The 11,941-nt window shown below is 51.3% G+C and overlaps 1 protein-coding gene across 5 annotated transcripts in view; it reads right to left on the bottom strand.

Annotated features, from left to right (window-relative positions):
• Window positions 1-202: 202 nt before the first annotated feature.
• The window catches only part of MVB12B (multivesicular body subunit 12B), a 52,934-nt gene continuing 41,195 nt past the window's right edge, over window positions 203-11,941 (bottom strand). For 3 of the 5 annotated variants that reach the window (XM_048965858.1, XM_048965857.1, XM_048965859.1), the window contains 2 exons: window positions 10,287-10,346; window positions 203-2,838 (listed from right to left, as the gene is read on the bottom strand). In XM_048965858.1, coding sequence (XP_048821815.1) covers window positions 2,710-2,838; window positions 10,287-10,346 — 189 coding nt within the window. In that variant the 3' untranslated portion in view covers window positions 203-2,709. Of the gene's footprint in view, window positions 2,839-3,493; window positions 7,797-10,286; window positions 10,347-11,941 lie in introns of those variants that run through there. The other 2 variants (XM_048965856.1, XM_048965860.1) reach the window with 1 other exon arrangement.

Genomic DNA, 11,941 nt, shown 5'->3' with positions numbered 1-11,941 from the left:
ACATGTAATTCTGTCGCCTAATGTGTTAAAGTTGGCATGAATTTTATTCTCTGCACAAGGTGAGAAATTACTTAGCTAACAAAACATTTCGTTTCCCCCTCTTTGCGTTCCTTCTTTATGAGATTCTGAATGTGACATTTTCACAAAAAATCCCTACACTTATTTGTGAAAAATGTATATTAAAACCAAAACACATCAAATGGAAAGAAATCACAGATGGTTTTATTCACAAGCAGTAGAATTAATGGGCTTCTCTACTCTTTATAAATATTGGAAGCAGATGAGTTCATTACTATTTCACTCTAATAAGGAAAACCTGCTTTATTTTGACAAGACATCGACTTATCTGGTGTTTCTACTGAATAACTGATCTGTTTTCTTGGAAAAATAGAAGAAAGGTTATCAACAAACAAAAATCTGCCGCCAACCGAAGAAATGCCAAACATCTTCATTTTGGATCAAGCAGAAACAGAATTTGGGGGATTTTGAAAATGTCGCTAATTTTCAGAATAGAAAGTTTTGAAATGTTTACTTTGTGGTTGTCTTAAATTTTTACATCTTTCAACAAAGCAAGCAGAAAAGTGAAAACATCTGAAAAGGCTTTGGAAAAGAAAAGAGTCAGCATGGCTGGATAAAGCTGTGGGCTCCTTTATCTTTGCGAAATCTGCACACATGGAGCAGAGTTCAGGACTTTCCTTTTTTTCCCAGTGCATTCAAACACTTCCCAGTTCACGATCCAAGCCGTGGCGGCTCTGCCAGACCTTCAAAGTGCTGCTGGCAGCCCTTCCTGCCGCGGGATAAAACATCATACCCTGGGGAAGCAAAAGCTGAGTCATTTTTAACCCCGACAACATTCACTGATGCGGTCATCCTGTTAGTCATGGAAATCCTGTGTTATTTCTATTTATGCTTCTTTCAACACTCATTAACCAAGGAGTGAGAAAGTTTCATTTTAAGCTGCAGAAGATGTTTACCCTCTCCGAGGCCACGGCAATCAGTTACATGGCTTATCCATCACTTCGAAGAAGGGAAAGGATTTGGAGATATTCCCAGGGCGAGTTAATTCTTGAAGCTGTAGGAGGGAGAAGAGGCAAAGAAAACAAACAACAACAAAAGCCACAGCAGCACAAAGCCCAGCAGCCTGTGACATCGCACCCCACGGCTGCTGCCAGCCTATGCCTGCTGCATCCCCAGCCGGCAGGAAGGCCGTGGGTGCGTGCAGCGGGGTGCTCTCCTGGGGGCCAGCAGTAGCTCCCAGTGCCTGCAGCTTAGGGCTGAGCTAGTTTGGCGGAACCAGGGGCACTTGCTTTAGGAGGTTATAAAAACATGTGCCTGAAGAGCATGTCGGGAACTTGGGAATTAATCTCCTTTAATTCAAAGGGCGCTCAAAGTATGTGAGATGGGGATATTGGCTGGGGTGAGAGAAGATGCCAGAGGTCACAGTGTGCACCACCGCTGAGTCAAGTTCAGAAAAATAACAGCAGAACGAATAACAAACTTGAGTTCTAACGGTGTGACGTGAACCTCTCCCCCATCGAGAAGTCCATTGTGCCCCCGGGGTGCCTGCAAAAGGGAGAGAGCTGCCAGGACCACCTGCGCTGGGATCCACGGGGCCAGGACCCCCTGTCCAACCAACAGAGCAGCCCTGCCCCTGCTGTGCACTGCCTGCACTGCTGCCTGCACCTCCCCATGCTGGGCATCATCCTGTCCCCATCCTGCCTCGCTCTGAGCCTTCACCCTGCTGCGGAGGCAGCTCTGCCCTGCAGACCATGCTGGCAGTGGTACTGGAGCTGCAGCCTTCCCAGTCGCATTCCCCCGCTGCTGTTAAATCGCTCGCCAGCAGCAGCATTTGACAAAGAGAGCATGAAGCAGGGCCACACAGAGCAGAGCATGGGTCGTAAAAGCATTGCACCTTCCCTGTAACTCACACATCCATCCTTAACTGCCTCTCTTAAAATACAGCCGTATTTCAGAGCTGATTATAAAACCCTGTTTACTTCTGCAGAATCCCAGTTTATAATATTTGTAAAAAATGAGACCATGGAGCCTTGAGCCCAGCAGGGTTGCTCTGTGCCCACACAGTTACCAGAATCTCTGCACCAGCACCAAACCCCAATGCTGTGCCAGCACCAAGCCCCAGAGCTACTGCTCCCTCCAAGAGAAGGCCTTGCCTGAGGCCCAGGGCTCTCCCCGCTATCAGATCACTGCAGATGGGTTCTGTGGCTGTAGTTGCAAGGTGCCCCACAGTCCCACAAGCTGCATGCTGTGATCAGGCTGCACACTGCTGTCACCTGCTGCACACTGCTGCAATGCCAGCTGCTCCTGGCCCTGCCTGAGCACTTCATAGAGGATAAATGAGTTGTTCCACTAACTTTGCCTGCATCTATTGTACTGAACTCATTGCCACACACACTTGGAACGCTGCCTGCGCAGCAGTGTATTTGCCATGTATGGTCCTTTCCCCTCCAGAAAATGCTGAAGTCAAGATATTTTGACTTCTGATTTTTTTACTTTGCAGCATAGAATTTAGCAGACATTTCAGATTGGTTTACAAGGATAAAAACCAACACAAACAAAAGCAAATTACCTTCATGAGGTTCATGCCATCACCTCTGCAGCCACAGGCAGCCAGGAGCAGCCAGCTTTGCAGCTCATCAGAAGGCTCACAGCTCCTGGTCCGACCGCCAGTGACTCCTCTGCTCCCATGGTTTATGTCCTGTGCCTGAACTCAGTCACATCTCTTGCAGTGTCCTTCGCTCTCCCAGGTAGCTTGAGAGCACAGGAAAGGCTGTACCTGATTTCAGCCTTTGCGTCCCACCAGAACCGCTCAGAAAGTCCCTGTTAGCACCAAGCAGAAGGAAATGGTGATGTGCAGCTGGGACAGAGAGAAAAGCTCCTTTGTGAGTCCCCTGTATTCAAGCCTACAATACCTGCTCCTCTCTGAGACCTTCCCATCCAGGGACATTTATGAGTAATGATTTTCTATTTTCTTCAACTTCCTCAAAATCATGGGACAGGGAGGTGAGAAAACTCACCACTGCAGGATGTTGCTGGAAACATCCACCTGGCCAGAAACCCAGCTTCTTACTCACTTAGGATGCTAACCTTGTACTGTTCTAACTCCTGAACAAGTATTCATCGTGGTATCGTGGTATCAAATGCTGCACCGAAGTCAAAGAAAACAATGTTTTTACTGTAAGTAAACATTACTTGTATCAAACTAACCTGTAATCTTACCAAGAAATAAAAACAGTTCCAGGTGCTACAGTTAAAACCGCTGCATTGCAGCAGAGTTCAGAATAGCACTGACTGATGTTTATTCTTCCTGACACATTCTAACTCCAGGTTTGGGATCCAAAGAGGCCAATGCAGCGGTGCTGAGGAGCCAAAACCAGCAGACTGGTCCCAGGGCCGAGTGCTTCTGCTCCTGTGAGCAGTTGTGGCACTGTAAGCTTCTTAAGCTCCAAAATTAACACATACACAAAACAGAGAATAAACCAATCATAACAGATTTTATTTAACAAATTATATTAAGAGTACAGACTGTTATCACACAATGAAACTTCCCTTTGTAAAATACAGGAGAGTCATCTAAAATAAATATAAAAGGTAGTAACATTCATTAGATTAATGCACAGTAAATTTGTTCTCAATAACCCAACACAATGCATAGCATCTCAAAACAACACTTGCCAACTGCATAAAAGGTTTCTCTCCTCCTTTTGTCTGACAGCATTTAAAACTGTTGCTGTTTGGGAACAATTTTACAATAACTGACCGAAATACCCAAACCATTTGGGTTCCCTGCGCCGAATGAAGCGAGCGGCCCCTCACCGCGCCTTTCCCTTAGCGGGCAGCACCTCCCTACCTGCAGCACTGCCGCTGGCTTTACGGCTCAGCACAGCGAACACCGACCCCGCGCGGCCGCCCCGGCGCCGGGATCCTCGCTGGCCCATGCAGGCGCGCTGCGGGAGGAGGGCAGCGGGGCACGGCGGCCGTGGGGCTGGGACTCCATCGCCAGGCCCTCGCCCAGCCAGCATCGCTGCTCTGCCGTGGGCTGAGCACAGCAAGGATGTTATCTCTTCTAAAGACGCCGGTAAACCACGTGCTGCATGCTCCATCTTGTGCAGCTGTTTGTGCCGCCCTTGGGAAAGGGGCAAGGAGAGCTGCAGCGGCCCTGCCAGGTGCCACCAGGTGCCACGCCAAACAACCCAAGGTTCCAGACCACCAACAACGCCCTACTGCACAGGAGGCTCCCAGAGGACCCTCTCCTACAAACAGTGGGTAACCGCAGTGACAGTCAAAGGAGAAAAGTCTGACGAAGCTTATTTCTACAAACTACAGCTAGGAAGCAATCCCACAGGAAGACATCTGCTAGGTCCGTCCACACCTGATCACAAAGTTCACGCTATACATTACTTTCTGCACTAATATCTTGCCTTTCCATAATTAACACATTAGACATCACTGTCTGTCCTGGATAGTCCACGAGTCACCCCAGCAGGCTCTTTGCTGAGGGAAATCCAGGAGGCAGCACACCTCTCCTAATTCACATCAGAAGGTATATTGTACAGTAAGTAAACCTCTGCTGCTTTTCTATTTCTTGCAGAGATACAAATCTGGTGGATAATTCAGCAAACTAATTTCTCCATTAGCCACAACATTAAGCTAGCTGGTATCTAGTTTTGTTCTAGAAAAAGAGATAAGGTAACCGAACACATCTGGCACAGCTCTGCAAATCCACTTCTGTTGCCGTCTGCTGACAAATCCCCTCCCTGTCTGCTTCAGAAGGCTTCTCTTCAGCCAGAAAACATCAGTATCAGGCTGCCTGAACACTGACTCCCTGGGCAGTGCTAGCACACTGCATGTTGGACCAGCAGGGAGGAAGATGCAGAGATACTTGTGCGGGCTCCAGCGTATCGCTGCAAGCATGCAAGGACCAGCCTTGCAATGAGCCACTGAGAGTACAAAAGTGGCAGAACAGTAAAAAACTGCCTGTGGAAATACTGATCTGGTACCCACAGCCTGGGGATGCAGAGGTGCAGCAAGAAATCTTCCGAAAATCAGTGGATCACAAAAATGACACACAAAACCAGCCAAGCTGTGATGTATCACATCATGCTTCTAAGGGGAGACTCTGAGCTGTCTCCCTTTGGAAATGCCAACAGTTTATTAGACTGGTTAGCACGGCTGAGAGCACAACTGGCCTTCAGTGCTCAGGACATCCCTACTGCGCTCATACAGAGAGAACTGCAGTCACACTTTTCATACTTTCAGGAACAGCTATCTTTGCAGTGCCACAGTGCAGAAACACTGCAAAGACCCAAACTATTCTATCTTCCAAATTGATTTGCAGACACATCCCTTAAGTAGATTTGCTAGGCTAGTGAAAGAGAAGAGAGAAGGAGAACCAACTATACAAATATATCCTGAAGATTTCTTAGATGCTTGTGTCAGCTGCCTGTCCTGTCAACATTTTGAGCCATCCAGTGTTTCTTGTAGGTCACTGAGGAAAAAGCTGAACTTACTACTTGAGAAGGCTAAGCTACACAAAAGCACAAGTTTCACCTGCTCTAAGCTACATCTCATGGGAAGGGACTCAGCGCTGCAAGCCTGTTTCCCCTGAGACATCCTCAGGGAGAGCTCCCTCAGATCAGAGCCTGGCAGTGCCCAAAGCTGCTCCTCACCGCTGTGCGGTCGGTGCTGCCCTGGGCATGTGGCGAGGTGGTGGGCAAGGTGCTCCTCCAGATATGCCCCCATCTCCTGGTAGCAAAAGCTGACCCTCAAGCTTGGCACTGTCTCCACAGCCCTCGCTCCCCTGCCACCAGCAATGGGGAACGCTGGCTATCTGCAGCTCTGCCGTCCCAAAGCCGTGAGGACACACCGCCACGGCCAGCTTCCACCTACCTGCAGCACCCACTGCTATACAGGAGAAGCTATGAATGGATGCTGCAGAAAACTACAGGACAAATTACAAGCAGAAACACAGAGCGACAAAAGATGGATGATATGGGCATACTACTACAGCATAGAGTGGATTTGAACTTCAAGTGAACCTGAGCCAAATGACCAGGCTGCCATGGTGTGTTCATTTGTCGATGTCGGCATCATCAATCCAGCCTTTGTGAAGCTTGGCAGTGAGGTCTGGCTTTGCTTTCCTGCAGGATAAATAAGAACTACAAATGGTGCTGCAACCTTCAAGTAAATGAGCACTTCCAGGGGGTCACTCAAACCTCTAGAGCTGATGCAAATGAAATAGCTTTAATTCTTTTGACCAAGTTATGACACACCTGCAACTGAATCTGCCTGTGCTTTCAAATCACACAGCCTTGCTTTACAGAGGCAGTTTTAGAAAATGATTACCTGACTGGAAGAAGTTGAAGCAGAGAACTGGAATCAGACTATCCTGAACGTTAAGGTATTTTGTGCTCATTATCCCAGCAATACGATATGGTGCCTTAAAACCAGAAATGAGTCTTTGGACAAGAAATACTTTACATATGTACAAATAAAAAATACAAGCTGACAGTACAAAACCTACCGTTAGTCACCATTCCATCCAACTAGAAAATACAAGATCCATCAAATGCAGTGCAAAGCAGGTCAGGGCATACATGTGACCCAGACAGAGAGCGGCAATACTGATACTTGTTACTATGGCAATTGCATTTCAATGGGGTTAGGTAATCATTATTTTACAATACAAAAAGTTGTACATTTTAACACTTATTTAAAAATTGCCATTTTGCTGCCATGATGTAGCTTTGTTCTACAGCAGAAACTTGAAAAAGCAGCACAGGTCAGATAGGCATTTCTCAATAACTTATTACAGCAACAGACTTTTCCAAGACATGCATTCAACTCTGGAGCGAGCTCACAAGGAGGCTGAGGTCAGCTTTACGCATCAGCTCTCATCCTGCGCTACGCCAGAGTTCAGTGCTTCCCTCCAGAGTGCCGGAGGGGACGGGCACGCCTCTTGTAGCAGCTACGAGGCAAAAACGAGAGACCCGCTCCACGCCGCAGGCGGGCAGCAGCATCCACCCGTCAGCGGGGCGCGGCTCAGCACGGCGCGCAGGGGCCGCCCGGACCGCGTCCAGCGTCCAGCCGGGGGCAGCCGGGACGTTCGCCACTCGAGGTCGCCGCGCACAGCAGAGGAACCGCAGCGCCGGGCTCCGCGCGACCTCCGTTTGCCAGCTGCCGGGGAGAGGGGAGGCGTAGCGAGGCCAGAGCGAGAGGCCCCGGCCCCACGCGGCCGTGGCAAAATGAAGATCTGAGCCCGGGCCGATCGCGGCTGCGGCGGAGCTGCCGTGCGCCCCACGTCCGGGGCCACCACCGAGCACCGCGGGCTGGGCCCGCTGCTGACGGCTGAGTCTTTTTCTTTCTCAGGGCTCGCTGCCGAGCGTCCCTGATCGTCTGCGAGCTCACAGCTGGCCGTGCGCGGCGCTTCGCTACGGTCGGCCGTTTTGTGACCGTCCTACAGCAGGGGATACGGGAACGGGAGCAGGCGGGAGGCCGCCGGTCGCTCTCCGAGCAGCATACTCACGTGGAGACGCGTCTGCAGCAGCTGCCGAAGGGTCGCGAGGTCTGACGCGCGGAGCGGGGCGTACGGAGGCGGTGCGGGGCGGGGCGAGGCCGGAGCGGCGGGGCCGCGGGGCCCGGAGCCGCGTCCCGCTCAGTAGTGCTGCACGCGGCCGCTCCGGCGCCGGCGCTCAGGACGGTGGGACCGGCGGGCAGCGCGTGGGGCTGGGCGGCAGGCGGGCTGCCGCGCTCTGCTCCGTCCTGAAGCTGTAGTCGTACTGCGGGAAAGCGAGACAGAGGCGCCGTGGGACACCCGACTACGGGCTCCCCGGCGTGGCCCCAGGGGGAGCGACCCGAGCGGGAGGCGGGGCGGGGGGCACTCCGGAGAATCACCCCTCTCCAGCAGTCCCACGTTAACCCGGCGCGCCCGCTGCGCCGCCCTCCACACCGGGCAGCCGGGCAGGACGAGTCCCCGCCGCACGCCCGGTTACACAAGCCGTACTACCGTAATTACAACCGTCGGTTCGGCAACCTGGGCGGAAGCCCCTGAGCCCGCAGGTCTCGGGCAACCCGGACCGCTCACCCCGGGCAGCACCGCCGAGCTCCGAGGCGCGGGGCCGCCGCCGCCGCCACAGCGCCACCTGGCGGCGGTCAGCCCGGGCGCGCCCCCGCCCGCCCCGCCGCACGGCGGCACCGCGGCACAGCGCCGGGCGGGGCCGAGCGAGAGCCGCACCGGGACCCCGAGCGCCGGCCTCGTCTGCGGGCGGAGCGGGAGCCGAGCCGCGCGGTGCACGGAGGCGCTGGGCACTAGGGGGTGCTCGGCGACCGCTCCCGGGCTGCGCCGCAGTCGCCTCCCGGCCTCCTCCGCGTCACGGTGCACGCGCGGCGCGACGGGAGTTGGCGCTGCCACGGCAACCGCGGCACCGCGCGCAGCTTCCATTTTGTCCGCGCGGCACCGAGCGCTGCCAGCTGCGGGGCGGCGTGTCAGCGAGCCGCGCTTCCAGACCGCCTTTTAATTGGCAGGCATGTCTTCATTAATTGCACCTCAATGTCACGATGTCGCAGCCAGCAGCACCACCCCGAGCTACAGAAGCAATAAGCCTCATTTTTCAACACACAAACACATAAAGATGTCAGCTCAAACTGTTTACTAATTAACACTTAAAAAGACACAAATTAGATATGCGTGGCTAAGAGCAATTATAATCAAGACGAATTTCTCTAGTCATTTGGGAACTGAAAAAAATGCCTAATTGCTGGAACCGATGTTTTAAAAACTGAAATCATGCCAGTTAGCAAATATGTTCATTTAAAGAACATTTCATGTGACTGCACTCTGGAGAATTGACTACAAACATGAGAACAAGGAAAAATATTTCTGTATAAAATTAAAATTTTAAGCTCCTTTAGATTTACAACTTCTTCATTAAATATATTTGCAAAAAGCAGCCTAAGAATACTTGAAGCCATTAAGTGGTTAAACGGGCAGCCCTCCTTGTCAGTTTAAAAAGAATGATTAATATTAGATGCACACTTCACTAATTAGACTCCAGACTTTCAGCTCAACGCTGAGCTAACGAGGACGCCTCACTTGGAGAGCCGAGGCCTGCAGCAGCCCGAGCAGCACAGGCCCACGCAGCCCAACCTGCCGGAGCCGCACACAGCACAGCCCTGCTGCTGCACCGCTGCACCACGTGCAGCCCGCCTGGCCTGCCTGGCACTCACACAGGAAGTTTCCCTGCCTGGGACACGAGGACCAGCCAGCACAACTGGCTGCAGTTCTGCAAGGAGATGGCAGCAATGCTGCGGGGCTTCTGCTCCTCACTGCCACACATGCATTGAACTGGGCACAGGCCAACTGCGCCCTCATCTTAAAACCAAGCGTCTTCACCCTCTGCTCTCACTGGGTTTCACCATTTGCTCACACACTTCCAGCACACAGCCGTGCAGGTCCTGGGCCTGGTGCAGCGAGAGGCTGGCTCCAGACACAGCCTGAGGGTGCAGAACAGAACAGCACCTCTTTTCCCTGATTCTCCTGAGAGGGTGGGGTCCTTTCATTGGGCTCACTGTGCAGCTTGGAGGATGGGTGCATACATCTGCAAATGTGGCGACAGAGAACAATAACTCTTGGAATTCTCTGGGAATACTTTTTGCAAGGCATCTAGCTCCAGGGAAAACATTCTTGCTGCTTTGGAAATCCAGAAGATTGGCTTTAATGGTGCTATTGCTTGCAAGGGAAATAAAGTCATGCAGAAATTCGCAATATTTATATTTGCAGCTATCTATGTGCAGACAAGATACTTCATCAAGGAATATGGGCTGCATAATTAGACTTTTCATTACTCTGAAAAATACATAGCCTGCAATGGATCAGGAGGGTGTGAGGAAAGCCAGCAGGTGCCAGCCCCAGTGCTCACAGTCTCCCAGCACAGTCTTTAACCCTGACGGTGTGCACAACAGAGGTGTTTGAGAGCAAGGAGGCACAAAGGCAATGCATTCTGATAATAAGAAAGAAAGGTTAAATAAGAGAGACATCTGGAACTAAGTGAAGGGCAGCAGACTTTGCCACTAGATTCAATACCTGAAGATTCAGTAGGCACAAATTACAGATGTTTCTAATTCCATATTAACTATTTGACTCAAAACTGACTTCATCCACAAACAGTGAATTGGGAAAGATGAGAGCTTTGCCACAGGGCAGAGGATTTTGCAACCAAATAAGCACAGATCTCATACAGCTTTTGCTCACTGTATGACTGGGTACCTACCTCCTTTTCAATTTCTGCAAGGCTTTTGATTGTGATGCCCAAGAGATCAACTGGCTGCATCTGTGGGGAAAAAAAGAAACAAATGTCCAATTTAGTTTGTTGTTGTTTTTTTTTTCTATTGTTTTTTTTTTCATTTTGTTTAAAGTCAGCAAAGATTCTATCACCAGAGATTTAGAGGCACCATCTGTAAACGCATGCATAATCCTATTTCTTGGTGCACCACAAGAGTGAAGAAGCAGAAGCTGGTTTAGGGATAACAGCTCTAATGCCTTTCTCCCTAAGTGGGGACAGCTGACACCCATTACTGCATCACTTCAGATAGGGCAATCTTCAGCCACCTCGCTGCCCTCAGCACATGCCCCGCACTGCCCGCAGGCTTTGTTTGGCCGCAGCACACAGGTGTGAGTGGCACGGGCGGGGAAACAAAGTGACCAAAGTGACCATATGGTGGCAATGGTGTCTAAAGGATCTGAGGGGAGGATTAGCACAGCCTAATCTCTCTGCGCTTGTCCTTGCAACAGGGGACCCAGCTTTCCGGGAATAACGGCCCATAAACAACCCTTGCAGAGAGCAGTGGATGTGAAAAACTGCATCCGGCTGCACACACAGGTTGTGTCAGCGAGAAAAAGGATGTACGAAGCAGGAGCATGGTGGGAAAAATCAGACACAGCTGACGGCTCTGCATTTGCTGTAACAGATTCTCATAAATTGACTTTAAAAGAGATATTGTTTTAGTGATTAGATGGATTAAAGAACTGGTAATGGGTTGCATTAGGCTCTCAGGGCTTCTGAGTTCCAGCCCACCAACTCCGGTCAGTGCTGTGGGACTGCCGTGAGCTGCAGGATGCGATGCTGAGCAGCTCCCGCAGGGCCCAAGTGTGCTGTGCACAGGGATGCCCTGGCTGTGCTGCTGTGCTGTGTGTGGGGACCTCTCTGCTCTGCTGCTGTGCCACAGATGCCCTGACTTAAATAATCTCTCAAGCCAGAGGGCAGCAGGACCACTAGAATCATTTTTCTATCGCTGTTCCTGCTCCTGGCGCTCTGCAGAGGTCCAGCTGTGGTGTCATTAGGACTCAAGCACCTCTCTAAACTTTCCAGGCTGGAATTGGTAAACACGATGGCACATTTTCACGTCGGAATTGGATTTCCTCCAATGTAGCCATGGCAACCCTGCTATCTCGGGTCAGCCGCAGCTCCTCAGCTCCATGTGCAGCCACCAGTGCTCACAGTGATTCAACAGCTCTGGAAGGCCCAGGTGATGCCAACTGCACTTAGTTTTAGGGCAGAAAAAGCGGTGGTGCTCCCGGCATCGCCCTCAGGTGAGGCAGTGGGAGGAAGGAGCCCGGCCTAGCCGTGGGCACAGCGCCTGACCTGGCATCGCACTGCTACCACTGGCCTGACCTTCAGGGTGCACAGTGGAACCTGTGAGGCTGACTTCTGCGATGCCGCATCAGTAGCATAGAAATGTGGTAGACATGAGTATTTGCAGCTTTCTTCAAATCTCTAATAAGAAATAAAAGGTGTTTCCAGTGCCCAAAGCCACGCTGCCACTCCCATTTTAATGGTGTTAAACCTTCCTCTCCTGGGAGAAGTCAGCTCCTGTGCAGACCTGGCCCCAGGCTGCTTCTGCCCTACAGCTCAGCAAGATGTGGGTT

The sequence above is a fragment of the Lagopus muta genome, chromosome 19 (genome assembly GCF_023343835.1).
Source record: "Lagopus muta isolate bLagMut1 chromosome 19, bLagMut1 primary, whole genome shotgun sequence".
NCBI classification, from domain to species: domain Eukaryota; kingdom Metazoa; phylum Chordata; class Aves; order Galliformes; family Phasianidae; genus Lagopus; species Lagopus muta.
The sequence above is the reverse complement of the archived record's forward strand: the minus strand, read 5'-3'. Positions and strand labels throughout refer to the sequence as shown.